At 44.1% G+C, this 25901-nt stretch overlaps 1 protein-coding gene across 1 annotated transcript; it reads left to right on the forward strand.

The window, feature by feature from the left end:
- Positions 1–17588: 17588 nt before the first annotated feature.
- Positions 17589–24963, forward strand: LOC114633174 (leukocyte elastase inhibitor A-like; the record flags this gene model as incomplete). Its single annotated transcript, XM_028781782.1, has 6 exons — positions 17589–17659; positions 19085–19260; positions 20976–21113; positions 22588–22705; positions 24467–24609; positions 24796–24963. Coding segments are annotated over exons 2-6 (735 nt in total), but the record flags the coding sequence as incomplete, so codon positions are not given.
- Positions 24964–25901: the final 938 nt, after the last annotated feature.

Genomic DNA, 25901 nt, shown 5'->3' on the forward strand with positions numbered 1-25901 from the left:
GGTATCACTCCCTGGGAGCTCCACATTTGACCCCGGGCATGTCACGTTATCTTCTGTAACATAAGTGCCGTTTGAATGGCAGTCTAAGTGGTGGGCCTGGGAAGAGGGCTAGAGTCTGAGTCTATGGGTGGTGTGCCTGTGAAGAGGGCTAGAGTCTGGGTCTATGGGCCTCCACATTTTCTAGGAGGAGCCTATACTTCAAAGCTGAGGCTGGCTTTCTAGACTGACTCTCCCATTATTTCTATAAGGACCGACAAGTGATAGTCTCTGTTCTTATTTGTGATGAACACGGAGTTATCAGTGGGAGAGATTGACCAAGAGACACACCAAAAATAAGACATAAAAAAATCATCAGGAAGAAGTAGTCATTCTAGTTTAACGAAAAAGACATTGTCAGTGTCATGTTCAAAAGAAACTCCATTTTCCCAAATTCCAAAATGCAGAAGGGACAAATGGCTATCTGTCGTCCCTATTAGTATACCAAGACACAGTCAGGGCTCCAGGCTCCCTCAGTGTCACACATTTCAAAGTCTATGCTGACATCCTGGCTGTTCTCAGCTCTTCTTCCAGACCCCTTACTCTAAACTCCAGAACAGTAGCTTCTCTCACCACAGCTACTTATTCTCCTCAGCCCTGGTCTTCGGCTCTGCTCTTCCTTCACATGCACTCTTGGTCTTCCTCTTTCTTTTTTCCTCCTCCCTCTCTCTGCTCTCCCACACTCTCCCACACTCTGCTCCTGCTTCTTTCATGGCTAGGTCCAGTCTGCTGTTCATATTTAGTATGCTAATTTATCTCTTGGATCTTCTAGATGACTCTGATGTTGTCTTTCCATATGTACAGGAAATGCCTTCCCCTTAACCATACCAAGGACCAGTCCTGTCCTCAGTTTATACAGTAGAGAGTCACGGAGCTCCAGTGGCACAATCGGTTAGCATTAATACTAATACAGTAGAGAGTCAATAACACAGAAGGCAAAGAGCACTTGATGGTGATAACACCATCTATGTCACAGCTCTACCTATGTCGACTGCTGCAACTTACTGTCAGCTTTCAGGATGTCCTAATCTAGAACTGCAAATGACCCCCGAAGGCCTTTAGTCATTATCTCAAGGGTGCAGTTACCTTGGACTCCAGAAACAACAGGATGACTAAGCATCTTGATGACAAGGGACTAAAACCACCCAACAAATCTTGAGCCTCTGAGGGCAGAGCACTCCATTATCCATGACTGTGAGGCTGAACTTGGACCAGATATAGTTGCTGCTTGACTAAAGCAATGTGAATTTTCTTGAAGCAACTTCCAGAAGCAGATGGTAGAAAAAGATCAACCGGTTGTACCCCAAGCCAGAACTGGTAAGTTATATGGACCTTTTGTCCTCTTTCACAGTTTGTCCCACTCAATCTAGGCCTATGTCAGTGTCCTGAAGAGGAACTTGAGGTCACTGGAACCCCTTTTCTGTTGCTCTCCCCATTGTGGCTGTGCTGATTGAATCTCCATTTCTCTTTTTCCCACGACTACTTCCACCTTAGTTCAGTTATTACGACTCTCAAACTTAGGCTGTTTGTTGTAACCCCCCACTAACATTATCATGTGTCAGCTCCAGCTGTCAGTGTGAGCTGGAACTCAAAAGCCTCAGAGTGTGAGTGTGTGTGTGATGATTCTGAGGGAGAAATCTAGCCCTAATTTCCTCCAAATGTGCTAATATTTGGCCAGCTGATTCACAATTGCAGGCAATTTGTACGCAAGGGTTTCTATCCTGGAATCTGTGGTGAAGAGTATAAAGAAGGAGCAAAATGAATGAAGAATTTCCAGGAAATTATAATCAACAGATTGTAGACAATGAACTTTTGCATGAATACAGTCCTTCACACACATACACATATACATACGACACACTCATGCATATCTATTGTGATCCATAAGTGGATTCAGCTTGAGGTTTAATTAGGACACAGAGATCTGTATAGTTTAAGGCCATCACTCTTTTGCTGAGGCAGACTTGGAGCTAGTCTCTAACTTAAAGGAACTTCCTTGCCACTGTGTCTCTTCGTGTGTGTGTGTGTGTGTGTGTGTGTGTGTGTGTGTGTGTGTCTCACTTCCCAGCTCTGTCCTGTCTCCCTTCTGTCTTCCTTCCATCTATCAGTGTCTCTCTGTGTCTACCTTCTCTTCATCTGCTGGAACTATCTACCAGTTCTTCTGCCTGAGCTCAGCTACCAAGTCTTTATTCTGTAAAAACCCACATTCCAATCTGAACCAATCAGCAGCAAGACAACACCAGATCCATCTCGTTGGGTTACTCTTTGGCATTGAGCACTGTGTGACCTTCACCATCGAAACTTGCTTTTTAACATGATAAATGTTCTTTCAATAATTAATTAGTTTATTGACCTTACATCCAGATCACAGCTTCCTCCCCCCCTCCTCTCAGTCCCTCTTTCACCTATTTTCCCCTCATGCCACCCTCCACACTTAGAATACAATCTACAGAACTCAAGGTTAACAAGTAGAGGGCCCAAGGGTTGAGGATGTTTCAACCCCATTTGGAAAGGAAAAGAAAATAATCACAGGAGGCAGAGGAAAGGAGGGAGGGTCCTGGGTGGGAGAAGGGAGAGGGAGGGGAAAGGGGAACATACTCAGGTATGGGGGACAGGAGAGAAGCCCTGAGGGCCAGCAAAATGAAAGGAAATATGCAACCTCAAGGAGTAGAAATGGGGAACCTCTAAAAGTACCAGAGACCTGGGAGGTGAGAGACTCTCAGGACTAAGAGGGAGGGACCTTAGATGAAATGCCCAATAGTGGGGTGGGGGAGAGGAAATTCAAAGAGTTCATCCCCAGTAGAAAGAAAGTGTATCAAGTGGAGGGATGGGGTTACCATCCCACAATCAAAAATTCTGACCCAGAATTGTTCCTGTCTAAAAGAACTACAGGGACAAAAATGGAGAAGAGACTGAAGGAAAGGAGGTCCAGTGACTGCCCCAAATTGGTACCCACCTCATGAAGAGGAGGTGGGGTTTGGCACCAAGGCCCGACACTCTTACTGATGCTGTGGTGTGCTTACAGAAGGAGCCTAGCATGGCTGTCTTCTGAGAGGCCCAACAAGCAGCTGACTGAGACAGATACAGATATTTACATGCAAACATTGGACTAAAGTCAGGGACCCCTGTGGTTGAATTAGGGAAAAGCTGGAAGAAGCTAAGGGGGAAGGCAACTTCATAAGAAGACCAGCAGTCTCAACTAACCTGGACCCCTGAGATCTCTCAGACACTGAGCTACCAAACAAGCAGCATACAGGAGCTGGTCTGAGGTCCCCAACACATATATAGCAGAGGACTTCCTGGTCTGGCCTCAGTGGAAGAAGATGTCCCTTTAGAGACTTGAGTCCCCAGGGAGGGGGGAGGCCTGGTAGAGAGGGGTGGGGATATCCTCTTGGAGACAGGGGGAGGAGGAATGTGACAAGGAACTGTGGAAGGGGAGACCAGGAATGGCACAACTGCTGAACTGTACAAAAATAAAAGTAATTTTAAAAAAGGAATGAGATATAGTTTTTGTAGCTATAACTTCCGATCATTGTTTTTATGCTTCTAGTTCTAATTCATATGTCCTATAAAGTTCCCTGCATTAAAACCATCAGGCAAAGACAAAAGAATCTTTGTACAGTTACCTGTGAAAAATAATCTACATTAGGGTACTTGAGGAGGAAGACTGTTGGGAGCCGACTCCTAGCAGAAAGCGGCTATCATCTTTGCAGCCATCTGGAGCCATATAGCCTGACAAGAGACTTGTTTCAACAGCCTACAACAGCTGAGCATACTCTGATAAACATCTTGTTTTTCTCACATATCTTGTTTTGTTGTTTAATGCCCCCAGCTGCAAGGCACGTGGTAAAGTGTCTTCAGCTGCATTCTCCTGCTTATGCTTATATATACCCAGGATTTCCTTTCAATAAAGAGAGACTTGATCAGACCCTCTGTCTTGTCTCCGGTCTTCGTGTCTCTTGCCCTTCCATCCCCACTCTCTCTCTTGATAGACCTTGACCCACAGATCGCAGCAGCAGCTCAGGCCGGGACAAAGTGGCCCCCAAACGTGGGGCAGAATGGGCTGTTACAGAAGACATACTCTAAAAGTAAGTAGATCCATATTGTTTGCTGTTTTCATGGACGGAACAAAAGGCCAGCAGGGTTGTGAAGAGCAGTATTTACTTAAATCTATTTTACACACACACACACACACACACACACACACACACACACACACACACAAAGCTATGTGAATTACTTCTCAGGCTTCTTCTGCCATGATTTCCTGAATCTTGATGGAATGCTATTCTAAAAAACAACAACAAACAAGAAACAAAACAAACAAACAACAACAAAAAAAAAACACCAAAAATTCTACTTTACCAGAAATGGCTGGGAAGGGAGATTGTTGTTAAAACAATTAACACCATTAAAAAGAAATCAAGTAGGGTTTGGGAAGATGGCTCAGTGGGTAATGTGTTTGTTCTGCAAACACAAGAACCTGCAAATCTCCAGTCAAATCCCCAGTATCGGGTAAAACCCATGCACTGAAGCATGTATCTGTAACCTAACACTGGGGTCCTGGGAAAACTAGTGGATACCCAGAACTCACATGCAAGCAAATGAACAGTAGAGATCCTGCCTCAAAACCAAGTGGAAAGCAACAGAGGAAGACACTGAATGTTAACCTCTGGCCTCCATGTGCACACATAGAAGATAACATACACACACACACACACACATACACACACAGCCCACACTCAAGTACTTTGTATGGGACAGCAGGAAGACAGCTGGATGCCATCTCAGGAACTGGCAAGTTCCCATTCATCACAGACTCAAGAGGGTTAAACTGTTTTAAGTGACTTTGTTCTGAGGAGTAAGTTCTGACATGTCTTGCCTGCACAGAGCTGCCTAGGGATGTTTTTCTTTAGAGTTCATTTCCTCAAGTTTTAGCTATCCAGGTACTCAGAGGTCACCACAGCCACAGTGAAAGTGGGCCTTCCTCCCTCTACTGTGGAGTTGTATAGGCTTCTGCTTAGATTTCAAAAGAAAGCTAGGGAGGTCAGTGTGTGGAAGGATCCATTCTACCTCAAGAAGCCAGAATCCATGTAAGAGTGAAACATATTCCACACAACTCCAACTTCTGCTGCCTGGAAAAGCTGTAGACAAAGAGTAGATTCTGCCTCAAAGACTGAGATCAGGCGAACTGCAGCCAACCAGTCCACAGGCTGTGACTGCTCAGGCCTGTTAGAGCTTGAGTCCTGCCATCACATGCTCTGGATGCCAGACAAAGCTAAAGGATTTAACCTTTCTCTGCTGGGTTTTGTTCTCACAATAGTCCAATTCCTCCTTATAGTTTCCCATTCGCTCAGTTTGGAAGGGGATTGTGCACTTGTCGCTGTGTTTTAGAAGCATGTGTGATGTTGTTTCTGGTTTTCCACAGCTTTAAAAATAAGGGTGCCTTGGCTCTCAGAGTAGACTATGTACTTAGACCTCTGCACATTGTTGGAACTGTTAAGGGTATGGGGGATTCATAGACTGAATTCATTTTGCAATATATAGCATTGGTGTTTAGGGACCAGGGAAAAATTATTATTTTGTATTTTAAATGTTTTCTCCAAACTTGTTAAAGCATTTCTTTCAGTCAATAGTAAGCGGAAACTTTAGAAGACAGGGCCTCACTGGGGGAAGGAGTGAATGGGGCACGCCTGTGAAGGAGATTTTGATGCTCAAACCCTTCCACTCTGCATCCTTCCCTCTAGTCTCTACAGAGTGAGAAATGTTGCACACTAAGAGCTCACTGTCAAGATGCACTATCTCAATACAGCTCTGCAATACTATGAATGAGCAATAGACTGAACTTCTGAGGTCATAACCCAAAATAAACCTTTGTCTTTTGAGTTGCTTATTTCAGTTATTTTTGTCACACTGCTAGAATCTGATTGATACAGAAACTGTCCCTGCAGCGTGTGTGCGTGCTGTAATGTTCTTCTGAGGCCAGGAAGGAGGTGGGGTGGAGTGTTCTGCTTGAGTTGGCAGAGATTTCTGGTTTCCCTGAAAGGCAGAGAATCTTCACATAGAACTTGACAAAGCAAAGAACGGGCGAAGTTAGCCTTCACAGAGGGCAACAAACTGTTTCTTATGAGAAGACATTGCAGAGCTGGAGAGATGACTTGAAGGTTATAGAACCTGGCTGTTCTTCCCGGAGGTCCCCAGTTCAGTTCCCAGTACCTACACAGTGGCTCACAGCCATGTATCTTCATTTCAGATGCAGTCTTCTGGCATTTTCAGCTTAGGTACATATGTAGGGAACATATCACATGTAGGCAGTATACATCACAGTAAAAATTAAATTACTTTGTAAAATGAAAAAATTGCAACAGTAAAGATTATCTTTCTGTAGAGTTAAAATCTCTTTACAGTTTTGATTGGAGTTCCCAAATGCTTAATTATTTTAAATTTTTTCATAAAATTTTTATCTTGAAATTTCTGCTTTCATTTTTCTTTTACTAAAAATGGTTTTGTTTTGTTTTTGTTGTTTTTTGTTTTCTGTATAGCTCTGGCTGTCCTAGAACTCGCTCTGTAGACCAGGCTGGCCTCAAACTCAGAAATCCACTTGCCTCTGCCTCCCAAGTGCTGGGATTAAAGTGCACCACCACTCCCCGGCTAAAAATGGTTTTTCATAGAATTTATTCTCGGTATAGGTTCTACTCCTCCGACACCCTCCCAATCCTCTCCACATGTCCTGCTACCTAAATCCATCCCCTTTCTTTCTTTATCTCTCATCAGAAAAGAAAGAGACATCTAAAAAATAATAGTGAGATTAAAAAATAAGATAAAATAAGTCAAACTGAACTAGGACAAAATAAACAAAGAGAAGAAAAAGAGCCAAAGAAAAAGCACAAGATACATCTTGATGCAGATACACACACACACAGATCCATCTTGACACAGAGATACACACACTCACACACAGATACTCATTAACACAGAGATACACACTCACACACAGATACATATTGACACAGATACACACACACAGATACATATTGACACAGAGATACACACTCACACACAGATACATATTGACACAGATACACACACACAGATACATATTGACACAGATACACACTCACACACAGATACATATTGACACAGAGATACACACTCACACACAGATATATCTTGACACAGAGATACACACAGAAATTCCTTAAAAACACAAAACTCAAAAACAGTATATATAAAAATGAGGTTAAAAAATAAAAATGACCAGACAAAGCATTATAAAACAGAGAACCCCCAAAAATGGCATTTAGTTTGTTTTCTGCTGACCCAGCTGTTGCCGGGTCTGAGTCCTGCCTTTAAGCGTAGTTGTATCCCCAATGAGACTCCACTGAAGATAAAAATCAGTTTTTCCTTTGCTGGTAATTATGAATTGGAGCTAGTTTCTAGGGTATTGAAGGGATCTTGTGTCCACTTCCCTCTCAGCACTGGGCCCATCTGAGGCCATGCAGGCCCTGTGCATGCTCCCACGGTTTCTGTGAGGTCATATGTGCATTGCTCCTGCTGGGGTTACAAGTCCATTTCCTTGGCATCCTTCATCATCTGGGACTCTTACAGCCTACCTCCTCTTCTACAGGGTTCTCAGAACCTTCCTCTGTCTGTTTCCTATTTTGAGAATTTTCTGTTTAGATCTGTACCCATCTCTGTATTATTTGCTTTCTCAATGTCCAGTTTGTTTTTGTTTGTTTGTTTGTTTGTTTTTTGAGTTCTTAATATATTTTTTATATTAGCTCAGGTAAGGCCATTGGGCAAATTACAAGAGAGGGCCAGGAAGTGGGCAGGACAAACTCATAGGGTATATCTCAAACATCCTGGACTCAGTAATTTCTTAGACACAGAGCAGTTGTGTTTTGTGTCTATTGACCTGCCCAATAGAGAAGCAAAAGCTACTGAAATTCTAGCTTCCCCGTTCCTCATTTCCCTTCTGTATTCTCTACTTGCACTTCCACCTTACCATTTTCCACAGGAAACCTCAGCCCTCCTCACCATGGGGCCTGACCTCACCTGCTCAGCTTGCTATCCTTGGAACAAGTAATCTTCAGGTACAAGATCAGCCTCTTTGTATAATGAGCAGCAGCAACTTCTAGAGACTCCTATCTTTGATCTTTGAAAGTTTGACTCGCCACACCATCCACACCATGCAAATCAAAGGTATCTTGCTTCCTCTGGATTTATTTGGGAAGTGAGTAGAGCTAAGTTACAAAGGCACCCAGGCACACACAAGTGCCCCCTGGGCAAGCAACAGGCTTAAGAGATCCTGGGACCAACCATATTCTAATGGGAGAGGTTATTAATGACATGAGACCCAGGGATAAAGCTATTTCTTTCTTAGACCATTTTAGGCTTCAAGAACAGATTAATACAGAATGGATTACTCACAACAAATAGAAACCTGATCTGTACATGATTCTAAAGACTGAATTTCCAGGGTTCTAGGGGCTGTGTCAGGTCACAGCCTTCTGAAATCTTTTCATGGTGGAAAATTGGAGGTCAAAAGGGGGCTGCAGAAAGCAAGATGTTAATCTCTTCATGAGGGTGGAGTCCATATGACCTAATAGCTCTCTTCAGGACTCAATTGTCTTGGATTGGAGATCAACTTTCCAACACATGTCACTAGGGTGGCTATCTTAAACCATAGAAATTTCATTATTGAAGATTGCTCCTTACTCTGTGACAGAATCTGTATTATGGTATGAATTTACTAGCAGGGCTGAGGAACCATGATCCAGGCCAGGCTATGTTGGTATCCAACTGAGGCAACCTGGCCTGGTGTCTCGGAAAGTCTCTGACAAGCATACCAGTTAATCCAGAGGATGGGTGGTAACCTTGACATGCCTAAATGTTTCACTGTAAATCTGTCTCTGTAGCTTCCCATTCCTCTGAGCAAGTGCACCTGTCTGCCCTGCTGATGAGTGTGTGTAATTGCGGAGCCGTGGCTTTCCCACCTTCATAAAAAAAAGTTTAAATACTACAGGGGTTTCCAATGTGAAGGGAGTTTCTCTGATTATTCGTGATAGAGGTCTGTGGCCATGCCATGGTGTTTATTAATAGACTCGACCCATGCCAGACCTACACAGAGTTTCAAAGTGAGTCTGTGCCACGTAGACTAAGTTCAAAGCTTGAGAAAAACGATTGAGGACCATCAGGTTTCTTTTTTGAGAGTTGGAGCAGAGAAACTGCCTTATGCTGATTGAAAGAGGACTATCTGGGACATTTGGTTGTGATTTTTTTCATTCCTTTTCTTAGCCAAAAATCATACAGGTTCACTTTGAAAATTTTTTTGCCTATATTACATAATATTTATTCTTGTAAGGGCATTAGGGAACATACATTTTTTTACAGTCATTCACTAGAAGAAGACTAGAACATAATCACATTGTAACTTTACACTGCTTGAAATTTTTTGCTATATAAGCTATAGGAGAAAAAATAAAGTTGTTGGACCTTTGTTCCATCCATCAAATATGTATGCATGCATGAATGTATGTATGTATGTATGTATGTATGTATGTAAAGCTTGTGTGGGTATGTGTTGGAAATTTGTTCCATCCACCTACCAGGTGTGTGTGTGTGTATATATATATATATATATATATATTATACATATGTATATATACATACAATATATATACATATTGTGTGTGTGTGTGTGAATTTTCTCTCTTTGCTTTTTTTTCTCACCAGCTCCTAAGAATAAAAAAAGTCCAGAATTTTTTGCTGGACAGAGGGAGTACCAGCCCTAGTGTCCTAGTTAAGGTTTTGCATCTGTGAACAGTCACCATGACCAAGGCAACTCTTTAAAGGAAAGCATTTAATTGGGGCTTACAGGTTCAGAGGTCTATTACCATCAAGGTAGGAAAGAGCATACCAGCATCCAGGCAGGCACGGTGCAGGAGGAGCTGAGAGTTTTACATCTTCATCTGAAGGCTGCTAGGAGAATACTGACTTCCAGGCAGCTAGGATAAGGGTCTTAAAGCCCACACCTGTAGTGACACAACTACTCCAAAGCTACAACTCCAAGTAGTGCAACTCCCTGGCCCAAACATATTCAAACCGCTACACCCAGTGAATCAAGCTTTGTTCCCTCCGAGAAAAGTCTGCTGAGTAATTTCTCTAACTCTGGCTGCCATAGGCAGCAATCCTCATCTTCACAATCTGGACCAAGCCCCATTAGTCCATCTTAGTGCTGACTCCTGTCAGCTGCTCTCAGCACTGACCCTAATCACCTACTTCATACCTTGCTGCCTGCCTCAGTTTACCCTGTGTTGTCAAAGCTTGTCTTTGAAAGCCAGTGAGATAGTTCAGTAGGTAAAGGTGCCTGTCACCAAGACTGACAACCTGAGTTCAATCTCCTGGACACACATGGTGGAAGGGAAGAATCTACTCCAGTAAAATGTCCTCTGACCTCCTCATGTTCCCTGCATGTAGTGAACACTCTGAGTGTGCCCACACGCTTGCACACCCACCAAATATTGTGTCATAAAATTAAAAATTATTATCCAGAGGGTACAATCATGGAAATAATCTGCCTTTACAGTCACTTTTAATGGGGTTTGTATGCACAATAGTGGGTGTTTTACTCAGCTGCTGAGAATGAAATTATGTTTTTTGCAGGACAGGGGACAGAACTGGAGATCATCATGGCAAGTGAAATAAACCAGGCTCAGAAGGACAAACGGTAGGGACTCTCAGTGTCAGCTCAAGACACCCAAGACCAATTCTCAGCACAAAGCAGTTTTATCTATCCCAGAGGGGACAAAGGCCTGGGAACAAGAGACAAAGGCAGGAAATCAGAGGACTAAGAAGAGTGGGAAAGGAACAAGAGGAAGGGTGACAAAGGACTGCCTCTGCATAGAGAGGAGACAGACATGCCCACAGGCAGGTGATGGCTTATGAAGGTCAAAGAGAAAGCCCCATGTTAGGATGAGCTGTTTAGTTTTAATTAAGCATGTTGACTAGGTTAACCACAAGGTGATTTTGATTGCTGGACCTTGGTTGTCAGCCCCAGGAGCAACAAGTGGCCATATAAGGACATAGACCTTGGTGGCTAGCTTTAGGAATGCATTCTAGCAGGTTTTAGCAAGGACAGGAAAGGGAGCGAAGAGCAAGGCCTGATTCATGTTCACCATTGACAGGCCAGCTAAAGCCCCTTCACAAATCCTTCAGTGTGGAACCCTGATTTTTTTTAAGATGTAAAAGTGGGACTATTGGGGGAGGAGGACATATATTCCCATGGGATGGGGACAAGAGAGAGTAAAGTAGGGGTCAATCTGAGCAAAGTATGAAAATGCAATAATGAAAGACAGTAGTTTGTGTTATATAGGCTAAGTTTAAAAGTTTGAAGGCTAGCCTGCTCTACAGTGGTAGTTTCAGGACAGCCAGAGAGACCCTGTCTCGAAAGAGAAAAAAGAAAAAAAAAAGAAAAGTTTAAGTCCAGGAGGGGGGCAGCGAGCAAGGGGTAATAATGATGATGATGATAATAATAATAATAATAATAATAATAAATTGATTAAAAACAAAAAGTTTAAAAATTAATCACATTTCACCATTTCATAAAACTCTGTTGTTAGACTTACAATTCCTCTAAATTAAAGTGTCACAAGTCGCCTCAAGACAGTTTCTAAACTGGATGGGAGGAGAACAGGGTAATTCAAAATGATTTCAAAGTGTAAAGGAAATCTCTATTGGTATCTGTAAGAAACCAGAGTACTGGCTAGACAGTGTGTGTGAAGATCAGGACAGGCTAAGAGTAAATCATTTCTGCTCTCAAGGGCTAGGGCAGCAGCAATAACTGAATACAGGAGTCTCCGTTTTCATGACTTCAGTTGCTCACGGTAATCTCTGCTCCTAAAATACACAATGGAAATGTTCAGCAGTCCCATAGATTTCAAGGGAGGTAGGTCCTAGGCAGGGAATGGCTGCAGAAATGGAGCCACCACAGAACCACCGCTATTGGAGCCAGGGGTTGTGCTACTGCGAAGCTACTTCCAGGAAGATGTTTCTCAGAATTAAAGGCGACCCTCTTCCAAGATTCCTGCTGGGGAGTCTGGGGAGGAAGATGTGGGGGTGGGGGGCTGAGGAGACGCGGGATGGAGAATGATTAAGTACAGCTGCAGCCTGGGAAAGCCAAAGGCAGTGGACTCAGCTTGTAAGAGATCTGCGCGCGCGCCACCTAGTGGTCATGGGGATGATTTTCGCCGGAGTCTTGGGCAACCAACTAACTACCCTGCCTTCTCTGAGTGTGTGTCCAGAAGGTGGACCAGGAAGGTGTGATGAGATATTCTCAAGCCTCATGTCATCACAGTGCTTGTAATGCTGAGCTTTGGAAGTTTGTAGGGTCCACCTCTTTTTCCTTGCCTATCACTGGTTTGTAAAATGGAAATTCTGTCTTAAACATCATCTGTCTTATTTTGGAAGAAACTAGCTTGTTCAGTTTCACAGGCTCCCTAAGAATAGCATTTTGAACTTCATATCTGATTTTGGTAATACTAGAATGAAGTTGAGTGGCATGGAATTAATATATTTTGTATGTGAATAGGTCTATGTCCATTTATATTATTATAACAAAAGACTTGTGACTGGATAACCAGGTTCGTGGATGGGCATCTGAAATAGCCTTCCCAGGAAGTGTAAGGCATCACAGAACAAATCAAAACCAGCCAACCAACCAAACAGAAAAACTGGGAGCACATATGTGTCTCTTCTGGTCTCTGTCTTATAAGAGCGGAGAACGATGACAGAAGTAGAAGCACCAAGAGGCTATGTCCATTGGAGCCAGGTTTTGTGCCACTGCTGAGTTCCCACCAGGACAGTATTTTGCAGAGCTGAAGGCAGGGCCTCCTCCCAAATTTCAGGCTGCAGAGCTAATAGATGAAGTATAGCAGCAACCTGGGAAAGCCACAAGCACTGGAGCAATAGTCCTTAAGAACAGGGGCGTGCGCGCCACCTAGTGGTCATGAGGATGACATTCTCATATTCAGTCAGGGATTCCCCACTCTGAGAACCTTGTGTAATCTTAAACACTTCTCAAAGTCCCCACCTCCCAAACACCACACACGAAGTTTCTATCTTCTGAAACCTCACAATGGGCATTATATTCAACACGTGAGTGCTCAGGAGACACGCTCACACCATATCCTAACTGTAGCAGACATGAGTTTGAGGAGAGTAGGGCTGGTGGGTCAGATACTGAGGTTTGAATGTGTTGTTCCTAAATTTCATATTGAAAGTTAATCCTCTGTCCAACAGTATTTAATCAAGTCCCTTATGAGTGGGATTGAGACCTTATAAAAGATGTATTTAGTCTTTTTTATTTCACTTTCATCTTTAAGGGAACAGCAAAAGGGGGAGTTTTTTTTTTTAACATTTGTGTGTGTGCACAGTCATGGCAGTGCATGCTGGGCACCTGCACAGATGTCAGAGGACAACGTTCTGAGTCAGTTCTATTTTCAGCTCTGTGAGTCCTAAGCTTCACACCTGGGTCATCAGCTTTAGTGGCCAGTACCTTGACTCACTGAAACATCTCACTGTCTTCATAGGATACCATGCTGAGAGCAGACAGCAAACCCTCTGGCAACTTGAACTTCTCAGCTTTCAGAACTACAAGAAATTTTTTCATTGTTATAATCCTCCCATTCTTGGGTACTTTGATATTCAGCTCTTAAATAAACAAACACAACAGAATTCAGATGCTGAATGAAATGATACATTAAAACTTGGGCCCAGATGGCATACCAAGGAACTAGCAGGTTCTACAGGCTAATGTCTAGCTTACCAGCAAGTCACCAGAGTGGTCTCTAGTAGATACCCCAGCCCACTGTGGCTAAGAGTCCAGGATGCAGAGGTATGGTCACTGATGGCTCTGTAAAACTGCAATCCTGAGGGCACACTGGATATGGGTGCCATCTGGACACTATGGCTATCTTCTGACCTAGATTAGCTATAATATGTCCAATGGGCCCTGCATCATGAGGGTCATGCTGGCCACCTCTGCCACCACACCCAGTCACATGACTGACTATGGTGTCATTGCCGATAGCCTGGACTCTTGGTCAGAGTAGCAGCTGAATGAATGAATAAGAATCCCTGTTTGGGTAACAAGTACCAATGGAAACAACTTGCTTCTCAGTGAGGACATATTCAAATCACCTGTTTGGAGGTTGGGGCTTCATGACCAGACTTACCAGAACTATGCTGTGTACATTTCTATCTCCTAGGGGGCGTCCTTCACTGGGACCAAAAATTATCCTTTCATACCCAAGCAATGTGACAATAAACTCAATCCCATGAAATAGAGTAAGTCTGCTCACCTTGTCACTCTCAGATCAATGGGCTTATGGAAGGATGGGTCATGGCTCCAACAACAATGAAGATGGGACATCAAATGACCTGCTAGTGGGATGGCACCATCTGACTACAGCACATGCACACCAAATCCTGCACTTCCAGCAGAAGGAAGTGCCCTGCAGTAGTGCTGAGGGACACTGAGCTTGAATGTAGAGGTGGACAGGACAGCTGTCTGACTGCCATGCTTTGGTGTACCAGCCATTCTTCTACTTCTGCCCGTTAGAGTGCACATCTTGGGGTTGCTTGTAGCTCCAGTCCTCCAATGCCCCAGATGGGAGCCCTGACTCTGCCCTGGTGAGGAAGACTCCTCTGATGTCTTCCTTCAAGGAAACCCATGGACTGCTCCTGGAAACGGGGATGCCAGGTGCACAGTCCACTCAGTACCAGCAGGGCCACCTGATCATTCCTGATAATGGGACTAGAACTGTTAGGTTTGTACAGAATGTGACTTCCCCTACTGGGCTGCACTTGTCAATAAAGTGAATGAGATGAGGTCATGCCTGCTTCATGTGGGCTAAGCATGGCCAGTAGACTGCACTAGGCCAGGAGGTCAGGTGGGAGGGAAAGAGAGGAAAGTAGTGAGATGAGAGGGAGCAAGGAGGAGGGGCCAAGAGCCAAGAGAACCAAGAAAGCCAAGAGTGCTGAAAATCCCAGCATTGTATAAGAAAGAGAAATTGGGGGAAGAGAAGCAAGGGCCCTAGGCTGGAGAAGTTTAGTAGGGAAGGGGGTGTAGACAGCTTAGAAGAGTCACAGGTACTAAACTAGACTAGAAGCTAGCATACACTTTGATGTGCTAATAGGCAACACAGCCATTTTTTTCCCCTTTGGAACCTGACATAAAAGTTTTACATACATACATATATATAATTGGAGACAAATTGTGTGTGTGTGTGTGTGTGTGTGTGTGTGTGTGTGTATACATGAAATGGGTTTTATCCAAATGGGTTAGTATACAGGTGAACACCAACAGAAAGAGTCAAAAAGATTGTTTTTCAGAGGACTGTTTTCCTTTCTTTTGGCTTGACTCAGGAGTGGAACCCAGGCCTCCTGAGTGTGCCAGGCAAGGACTTTCCCATAGAGGTGTACCTCCTGCCCCATGTCTTTAATTTCAGTGTTTGGATTTTTATTTTAGTCGTTTTTACTTCTTGTCAAGGGGGTTCTCCAGTTTTATAGGAAATAGCAGTTGTCAGATCTGATCAAGGCATGACAACTAACTAGGACAGCTGTAAACTGTATTCTCTTACTGTTTTTATTTCATTTGTTTGTTTGTTTGATTGTTTGTTTGTTTTCAGACCATGGCTCTTTTCCTTTGTGGTGAGTGGTATGCATGTGGTGTGTGTGCATGCATGTAGGCAGGTGCACAGATACGTGTGCATATAGAAGCCAAGAGTCATCACTATGAATCTCCCGCTATCATTCTCCACCTTATTTTTGTGACAAGATATCTCACAGACCCAGGAGCCCACTGAGTGAACAAGACTATCTGGCCATTGAGCTCCTCTTAGGAATGCTTGCCCCTACCCCCACCCTAGCTCTAAGATTACAAGGGCTCAGAGACCCAAACTCAGGATCTCATGCTTTGGTGGTAAATGAGTACCAACTGACCCATCTCCCAGTAGGACTGTGAAAAGCAATCTGATTTCTGGTTGAGCACAGGCTGGAAACCGCCAAAGACCCCAAGTGATCCTAAGGGATGGTAAGTGTTTCACCACGCTCTCAGACTCCTGGCTCCTGATGGGAGGCAGCAGCCCTCCATAGATTTGGGTCCTTAAGTCACATAAGGGCAACAGCCTTACTAGCTCCTCCACATGTAGAGAGTGTGAGTACAGGCCACAGAGCCTCAAGACACATCTCCATATTAATGAGATACCTAAAGGCCAGAGGGGCATAGCCAAGTAAACATTCCTTCCCAGACCCTTCTCCTTGCAAAAGAGTTTTAACCTTAGGCCCACCTGAGGAAACTGAGATACAGTCTCTCATCTACTTTCTGTCATGACAATAAACATCTTAAAACCATGGATTGTTTCTCTTTCATCGAAATCTGCCGTGGGAAACAGTGGAACAGGCTTTCATCTACAGAGCCATCTCATCTCCATGCAGAACTCTTTGTGTTCCCAGCCACGAAGACCACCAAACCAAGCAAGCAAGCATGCCAAGCCAGCCGTGACCCAGCCCTCACTTTGTTCTCAGCCCTTCCGTGGCCCCCCAGCAGCACCTAGGGTCCCAAGGGCCTGAGAACCAGATGAGCTAGCTCCAGCTCCCGGCAGGACCCCAGATTGTGGTCCCTAGCCCCAAGCGGGTTCCCAGTGGCTTCACATAGCCCGAGACCCACCCCGTGCTGGTGTGAAGTGAGCACAGTCAACTTCCCATGCCTCTGTCTTCCTGGAGCTGCTGCCCTAGCCCCTTGGGGGGACAGACACATCAACCCAACAACTCAACCCAACATCTCCCCATCTCCCTTTCTCCTCTTTTCATTAGTTCCCAGGTCTAACAAACACCAGCCCATGTGCTGTGACTCTCACGAACAGTAGGATTCCTCCTTTGTCCCCTGAATAAAGATAAGAAACAATAAAAACTGACTTTACAGATTCAGACACTTCAAGGGAGAATAAAGCTGAGTCCCTGGAGGTCATGATGACCTGGGCTAATCAATTCTAATTTTAGTTTGATGTGGAGGGGTGTGTCCAAAGTTTTAGTCTAAGAGTTGAGATTGATGGCTTGAGGGTTGCTCTAGCCTTGACACCTGAAAGGCAGAGCAGCCAAGGATGTTGCTTGAAACTGCTGCTCTAGGACCTTATCCATGGGATCACAACCACCCACAACATACACACACAACCCTTTCCAGTTTGCAGTGTTTCGTGGAACTTCAGTGGAATTCAAAAGAAAATCATTTGACCTGTAAGAGAGGACATTTATCCTCTAGGTCATTTTTGCTGAGGAAAAATAACTTACCAGGTCTCACATAGAGACATAGAGAAAAGCCTGGAACTGAGGAAAGTAAGGGCCCCTTGGGAGTGCCTGCAATCTTCTGCTTTTATTTTGAAAGACCTACAAGCTCAGTTTTAACCACTCACCAGAGAAAAATCTGGCTCGATCCATCCTCCTTGGACTTGCCAGTAAGACACTCCCCTTCTGCAAACTATCAAGGCAACAGATGGCTCTGGGAACTTCATCCTAGGTCAGCTGCAAGTGGAGGAGACTGCTCAGCAGGAGGTAAGGTCCCCAGGTAAGGTCATTGCAGGGAGGTAGCTGGGAGGAGGTGGACAGAACTCTCCACAGCTTCCAGGAACCAGCATGTTCCTGGCACCTCCCCTTCACCCAAGAGGTAACCAGGAAATGATCTGTGGATCCCCCAACTACACCCCACTCCTGGCCCAGGCCAGAAGGAGGAAGGTGATCCTAGCTACTGTTAGTATTCTGTCTAAACTCTGCCTCCACAGTTACCTGGCAACAGCCAGGTAGACCTGCCCACTATAAAAGGGGCTGCCTGCCCCCTCCTCACTCTCTTGATCCCTGCCCTGCAGGTTCTCCCTTCCCCCTCCTCCCTTCCCTTCCCCCCTCTCTCCACGTGATCATGGCTGGTCTCTATTGCTTCTCTCTCTCTCTCTCTCTCTCTCTCTCTCTCTCTCTGCCTCTACTACCCTCCTGGCTCCCCTCCCCATGCCCTAAATAAACTCTATTCTCTGCTATACCAGTGTGTGACTGGTCCATCAGGGAGAAGAGATGCCTTGGCATGGGCCCACTGAGACATCCCCTTCCCCCATACCTCTCCACACACCCACGGAATTTCAGCCACAACTTTTTTCCCCTCAACTTTCTTTTTGAATCTTAATCTGAAAGACAGTGCCCTGCAACTCCATGGGGTCAATCCTGGCAGCAGGGAGGCTGGGAGGGAAGCTAGTGAAACCCTAGATCCTCAACAATGAGAACCAGATGTGGCCCTGGTAGCTAAACATCCAGAGACAAGCAGCTGTGATTATCTTGTACTTGGACAAACTGAAGCTTTGAGTTTGGGACCCAGATGGATTAGCAGATGCCCCCCGCCCCAGCAGGGTTTGCTTACCCACTTCAGGGGCCAGCTTGGTTGCAAAAGGGACAAAGGAGAGTGGTCCTCTTCCCTGTCACCCACAGCCTGACTAGGGAAAGTGAGGGGCAATCACAAACTTGCATATGTTACTCCAGCTGAGACTGCAGTCTTGACCTCAGGCATGGAGAACTGAATCCATGGAGAACTAAAGTGATAACATTGCTATCTTTAACAGAATCTACTTGTATGCAGAGGAGGTCCATGTGGTTGTCTGGATTCCTTGCCAACATAAACTAGAAGTGGACCTCCCACAGAGAGAAAGAGATGTGTGAGCTCCAGACAGAAGGCTGTGTAGTGTGGGCACTGTGCAGAGGTCACAGGCATGTCTCTCTTCAGACATAGCTATCTGGAAGGTTAGAGCTATAAGATACCCTAGGCCCTGGTCCTGTGTCACTGCTGAAGTCTGGCCCCAGCTTTGTGTGACTGGAGGAGTATGCTTGCCCTCTTGGAAAATGGGAGGGAACAGGATTAACCAACTGCAGGTCCTAGGGGTGGATATCGAAGCTGAGTTAGATGGCCTTGCTGGTGTTGTAGCTGGCAATGCTGATGTCCCCTCTGTTGCAGCCTTCACCATGGAGCAGCTGAGTTCAGCCAACAGCCTCTTCGCCTTGGAGCTGTTCCACACCCTGAACAAGAGCAATCCCACAGGAAATGTCTTCTTCTCTCCCTTCAACATTTCTTCTGCCTTGACCATGGTCTTCCTGGGGGCCAAAGGCAGCACTGCAGCCCAGCTCTCTAAGGTTAGCAGAAGCAAAACAGGCAGACCTCTCCCTGATAGCTCCATGCTCACAGCTGTGCCTCAGAGTTCTTCTGGTGGTTTCTATGCCATGTTGAATGGGGTTAGTAGCTATTCATGATGCTGTCAGAAAAGCCCCCCCCCCCATGGAAAGCCAGTTGTTCTTTCACGATCAGCTTTACTGAGCATTGGGTAGTGTCTCTGTTCACTTGGGAACACAGATTGAAGAAAGACAATGACAATACCAGTGGGTTTGGTTTTCCCATTCCTGTGAGTAAATCTGGCAGCTTTCATGTAAGTCCTGCACCTCCCCAGAGCTAGCTGTTTCATGTTTTCCTTTTGCATGGGGAACCATTACTCATAAATCATGCCTGTAATAGAGTGTCACCTTCAAGCATGACAGATACACGAACATGCTCTGGTGCCTGTTTGTAAGAATATGGTAAAGACAGCCATCTGTCTGTGTTCTCAGGGATAGCCCCGTGCCTCTCTCCAGCTTCATTTCACTGGCTGTGGCTCTGCAGGGGAGAGATTGGAAAGTCCCTGTAGCCTGGTAGACAGGACCCACATCCTCTCAGCCCACCCCTGGGAGACAGCAGGTCACCTTTGGCTCCGTCTCCACAGCTGCCTAGTCCTCCTTAGTGGCTGTAGAGGGGGACTTCTGCTCTTGGTGTTCCTTAATTCTGAGAGGGGACTTCTGCTGCCTTTGGAAGCCTAGACAGGAGTGGACAAAGTGTTTCCTAACTGACCTCTCTGGCTACTCTGTACCTGCTGCTAGGTGCTTCTCACAGGTTATGTCTGCTTCAGTGTTAAGGCTTTTACTGCTGACAGCTTCTGAAAACAATACTCTCAAGGCCTTTCCTTCCCCATTTCAGTCCATGTAGCAATCTAGCAAGTATACCTCAGAGAGTAGCACAGACTGTGAACCCTGGTTGGTTTTTGTCTTTTGACTCTTAGAAGTGAGTAAGCAGCCCAGACCTCACACAACCATAGTTGTTGATTTACTCTTGTTTTTTTTTTTTTTTTTTTTTTTTGGTTGTTGATTTACAACTAACAGATGAGGAATTAAACCTCACCAGAATAAATCTAAGGAAGTTATTTTTCAAGGGAATGAGATGTGAACCTTAGTAAGATAACCAAAGAAATTAGTCCCATCCTTTGGGTCTCAGAAAAGGAATGAGTCTTATTTACGCTATTTATTTCTGAGATTTTTTTATTTTTTAGGAAACTTGTATATGGCACAGAATGGAACATGACTACAACATTTAAATCATTTTTGGAAAAAGAATTCAGATATAAATATTTAATATGTTAACCATTCACATTTGGAGAACTATTTTGTTTGTTTGTTTTTGTTTTTCGAGACAGGGTTTCTCTGTGTAGCCCTGGCTGTCCTGGAACTCACTCTGTAGACCAGGCTGGCCTCAAACTCAGTAATCTGCCTGCCTCTGCCTTCCAAGTGCTGGGATTAAAGGCGTGTGCCTCCACTGCCCGGCTTGAGGAACTATTAAAATTTATTTAGAAGCCATGTTTAATTATGTCTCACTGAGCCATCTATTTTTGGTTCCATTTGTTTACTTTGCCAATGATATGTTAATAAACTACTAGGCTGGAATTACTCGGTATCAAATAAAAATAATTTGGTGAAGGTAGACAACACAGAATCACTTCATAACTTCAAAAGAGATGTTCATATAGAGAATGTTTTCCTCCCTTTAGACTCTTCATTTCGACTCTGTGGAGGACGTCCATTCACGCTTTCAAAGCCTGAACACTGAAGTGAGCAAGCATGGAGCATCTCACACTCTGAAACTTGCTAACAGACTGTATGGAGAGAAAACCTACAAGTTCCTCCCTGTAAGTACCTAGCACTTCACATTCTGAAACTTCCTGAAGTGAGGCAGACTTTTCCTGGCACAGCCATGTTGCAGGCCATCCATAAAAACAGCAAAGAATGTGTGTGGGACTTTCATCTCATAGTCTTTCTTTTTAAAAAAAATATTGATTATTTTATTTATTTACATTTCAAATGTTTTCCAACTTTTTGGTTTCCCCTCCAGAAACCCCCTATCCTACCACCCTCCTCCTATTTCTAGGAAGGTGCTCCCCGCCCCAATCCACCCACACCTGCTGCACCACCCTAGCACTACACTGGGGCTTCAAGCCTTCACTGGACCAAGGGTCTCCCCTCCCATTGATGCCAGATAAGGCCATCCTCTGCTACGTAGGCAGCTGGAGCCATGGCTTCCTCCATGTGTACTCTTTGGTTAGTGGTTTAGCCCCTGGGAGCTCTGAGGAGTCTGGTTGGTTGATAATATTGTTCTTCCTATGGGGTTGCAAACCCCTTCAGCTCCTTCAGTTGTTCCCCTATCTCCTCCATTGGGGTTCCCCGCACTCAGTCCGATGGTTGGCTTCAAGCATCCACATCTGTATCAGTAAGGCTCTGACAGCCTCTCAGGAGACAGCTATATCAGGCTCCTGTCAGCAAGCACTTCTTGGTATCAGCAATAGTGTCTGGATTTGGTGGCTGTATATGAGATGAGTCCCTAGTCTCTGAATGGCCTTTCCTTCAGTCTCTGCTCCATTCTTTGTCCCTGTATTTCCTTTAGACAGGAACAATTCTGAGTTAAAATTTTTGAGAAGGGTGGATGGCCCCATCCCTCAACTAGGGACTGTACCTAACCTCTTGATTTGGTCTCTACAGGTTCTCTCTCCCTATGTAGGTTATTTCAGCTAATGGCATCCCCATTGGGTCCTGGGAGCCTCTTGCTTTCCTGATGTCTGGTACTTTCTGTTGGCTATGCCCAGTTCCCCATCCCCTATTGCTAAACACCTCTGTTCAATTTCCTGACCTTCTGTACATCTCCCCCATCTCCTCCCACACCTAATCCAACGTTTTCCTCTCCTCCTCCTCTCTTCCTCCCAAGTCCCCACCCACCCTCTACCTCCCATGATTATTTTGTTCCCCCTTCTAAGTAGGACTGAGGCATCCACACTTTAGTCTTCCTTCGTCTTGACCTTCATTCAGTCTGTAAGTTGTATCATGGGTATCCCAACCTTTTTTCCTAATATCCACTTCTCAGTGAGTACATACCATGTATGTTCTTTTGTGACTGGGTTACCTCACTCAGGTCTCAAAGACTTTCTAATGAAAGGATTCTTCCTGGATGACTTACAAAAGCAAGGACTGAAGAAACATCTCTGTGGGGAAGAGAGCTTCCTGTGCAAGCATAAGAAGCTGAGTTTAGATCCCAGAACCCATGAAAAATGCTAGACCTGGCTCTATAGTCTCCTGTAATCCCAGCCCTGACACTTCATTTATTTAAAATAGGACTTCTTGGCTTCAACCCAGAAAATGTATGGTGCTGACTTGACCCCTGTGGATTTTCAACATGCCTCTGAGGATGCAAGGAAGGAGATAAACCTGTGGGTCAAAGGTCAAACAGAAGGTGAGAAGTTGAGCAGTGCTGGCTCTGTCAGTCAGTTTCCCTTCTGTAGCTCATAACTGACACAATCAGCTTGTGGACTAAAGGCTGATTTTGACTCACACTGTTGGAAGTTTCATTTTATTAATGATTGACCTTATTGCTTTGCCCCTATGGCAACACTGTGCCTCTTGTTATGACAGCACAGCAAAGGAGGCATGTTCACCTCACTGGTGAATAAAAAGAAAGAGGGAGAGACCAGTGTCTCACAGCCATTTCAGTATCCGCAAGCCTTCCCTAAGGTAGGTTTGATGTTGAAGACCTACAATCCCAGTACTTGGGAGGCTGAGGCAAGAGGATTGCCTTGAGCACACATAGGAAGACCCTGTATCAAAATAAGAATAAATTTAAAAAAATTTCCCAATGATCTATAGGTGGGTAGACCCCCACCAAGGACCTACATTTTAAAAGTTTCCTTGTCCTCCAATGTAAGATGGACCAGAGAACAATCCTTTAAGAGAGGGGCCTTTGGGGGACCCCTCTGAACCATAGCAGAGCCATTGTGCACAGGTTCTCACTCCCCTGCACTCTCTCCCTTGCATCTCCTTTCTCCCTTCCACAACTACCCAAATCCTGACTTATGTGCACTGATACTCAGAGGCTATTCTCTAGAATAAGGTACAACTTAAAAGGTCAGAATTTGGGGGGGGGGGTGCTGGAGGGAAAGTTCAGTAGTTCAGAGAACTGACTGTTCTTCCAAAGGTCCTGAGTTCAATTCCCAGCAACCACATGTTACTCACAACCATCTGTAATGGGATCTGACACCCACTTATGGTGTGTCTGAAGACTGCAACCGTGAAATCACATATATAAAATAAATAAATCTTTTTTAAAAAAAGATGTCAGAATTTTATTAGTGGAGAAATATAGACATGATTTAATGGTAATAGTTTTGTACCTATGGGTTCCCCTAAAGTACAATTGAAAGTTAAAACCTACATTAAAAAATTAATAAAAATGTCTGCCCAGAAGTGTTTAATGCTCATATGGAAAGAAATGAGACATAAAACCTCACAGAACCATGAAGTCAGTGTTTAGAAACCGTTGCAGTCATAATAGTTTTGGCCACCATCTTATCCAATAACTCTGAAGTAGTGGATAGGGAGGGACTCACCCTCTGGGCTCAATTCAGCTTGGAGATGGATCTGTCTTCAGTCTTATTAATTTGAGAGTCAGCACCCAGAGATCCTGTCTGGAATTCTATCAGTTCCCAGCAGCGCATCAGGCTGTGGGGAGAGTGGCTTCTGTTTCAATAGACCTACGCCTTAGATAAGTCTATTATCTCTTAGATATTTGTACAAAGTCCTTTTCATAAGAGCAGGATCCTACTTAGCACATTTGAAGACTTCATTTACCCGTGATCAAAAACATTAACTAGGGAATCTTGTTTCTTTTTTATAAAGAAATAGCCATTCACAAAATAATGGTTACGGTTTCCTCCCAGAATGGAGAACATTCTTGTTTTAAACATTGAAGACATTTGACTGACTTTAAGAATATTTCTTCCTGTTCCAGGAATGGACATGAAGGTTATTGAACACTAGACAGAGGCCTTTGGGGTCTTACAATTTGGTTTATTTAAAATAAAAATTGGACAAGTAAGTCTTTCCTAACACTGAGTTAAAACAAAATAAAGTTTGAAGTCTATGTTTGAGTTAATAAATTATAGTTTTAAATTTGGAATTCCAATATAAACCTTTTAAAAAGCTTATTTCATCTTTTCAGGTAAAATCCCAGAACTATTGGCTGAGGGTGTGGTGGACAGCATGACCAAACTTGTGCTAGTAAATGCCATCTACTTCAAAGGAATGTGGAAGGAGAAATTCATGACACAAGACACAACAGATGCCCCATTCCGACTGAACAAGGTCAGGTGACACCATCATCCCGAGATGTTCTTTGTTGTATGTGTGTGAGTGCTGAGGTTGTAGCTCAGAGCCTCCCCCATGGTCAGTCAAGCCTTTACCACTGAGCCCTCTACCCCAAGACCCCAAATTCACCTCTGCTCTAAAAGACATGAGAGAATAATTTCAGTGATTTTTTTCCCCATTCAGAAAGACACAAAAACAGTGAAGATGATGTATCAAAGGAATAATCTTCCCTTTGGCTACATTCCGGACCTGAAGTGCAAGGTTCTGGGGCTACCTTACCAGGGTGAAGAACTTAGCATGGTCATCCTGCTGCCTGAAGACACTGAGGACGAGTCCATGGGTCTTAAGGAGGTAACTGGCTCTCAATGCCATGGTTCATATTTCCTTACACTGTACTGCTCTTATATTTCACATGTGTCCACTGAACCACAAACATTTGTTCATCCTTAGACTTTACCCAAAATGTCTTGCAACTACAGTCTCATTTTTGTCAATATTGTAGTCCATCAGGTGTTACTGGTCTGAGGCCTCATGTTTATATAGATGATGATGATTATTATTATTGTTGCTATTATTATTATTATTATTATTATTATTAATTACTATTCCCAGTGCCCTAGTACCTTAGGCTAGGGACATGTTCTGTCACTGAGACGTACTCCCAGCCCAGAGGCCTAAAGTGTAAATATTCATTGTATTTGCTGCCTGCAGTGAATCATTGTGATGGGGACCATCTAGAGATTCAAAAGTAAAGGTTACAGTAATAAGTGACCTCTCACAGAAAGCCTCTTAAAATGCCTTTATAGGAATTATAATGAGAATTGATTTACATCTTTAGGGATTGTGTGTCTTCTGACAAGATTAGAAATAGACAAAACTGTGAAGACTACAGTTTTCCCTCAAAAATCCTAGGCTACCCTGTGGCTTAGCTCTTGTTCCTTCTCAGTCTACACTTGCAATCAGGAAGGAAACTGTTGTCATTTGAATATACAGACTGTGTACTGGCATGAATGTGGTCCATTTGTCAGTTGTGTTTTCTGGCTGATTATTAAATGAGGCTTAATCTCAAGAAAGAAATTGTCCACTATCCATAAGATAAGTGGTTCTGTTCTGGTCTAATACAGGAACAACAATACTTGATATTTATATGGTACTTACTATGTGTCAAACTTTTACATTTATCAGTTTATATAATGGTCACAACAATGCTACAAAATTGGTGCCATTAGTATCCTTCTTCTATTCTATGTATCTATTCTAGTCTACTCTTCCCTACTCTACTCAAGTCT

Source organism: Grammomys surdaster, unplaced genomic scaffold, assembly GCF_004785775.1.
Source record: "Grammomys surdaster isolate TR1022 unplaced genomic scaffold, NIH_TR_1.0 545, whole genome shotgun sequence".
NCBI lineage: Eukaryota > Metazoa > Chordata > Mammalia > Rodentia > Muridae > Grammomys > Grammomys surdaster.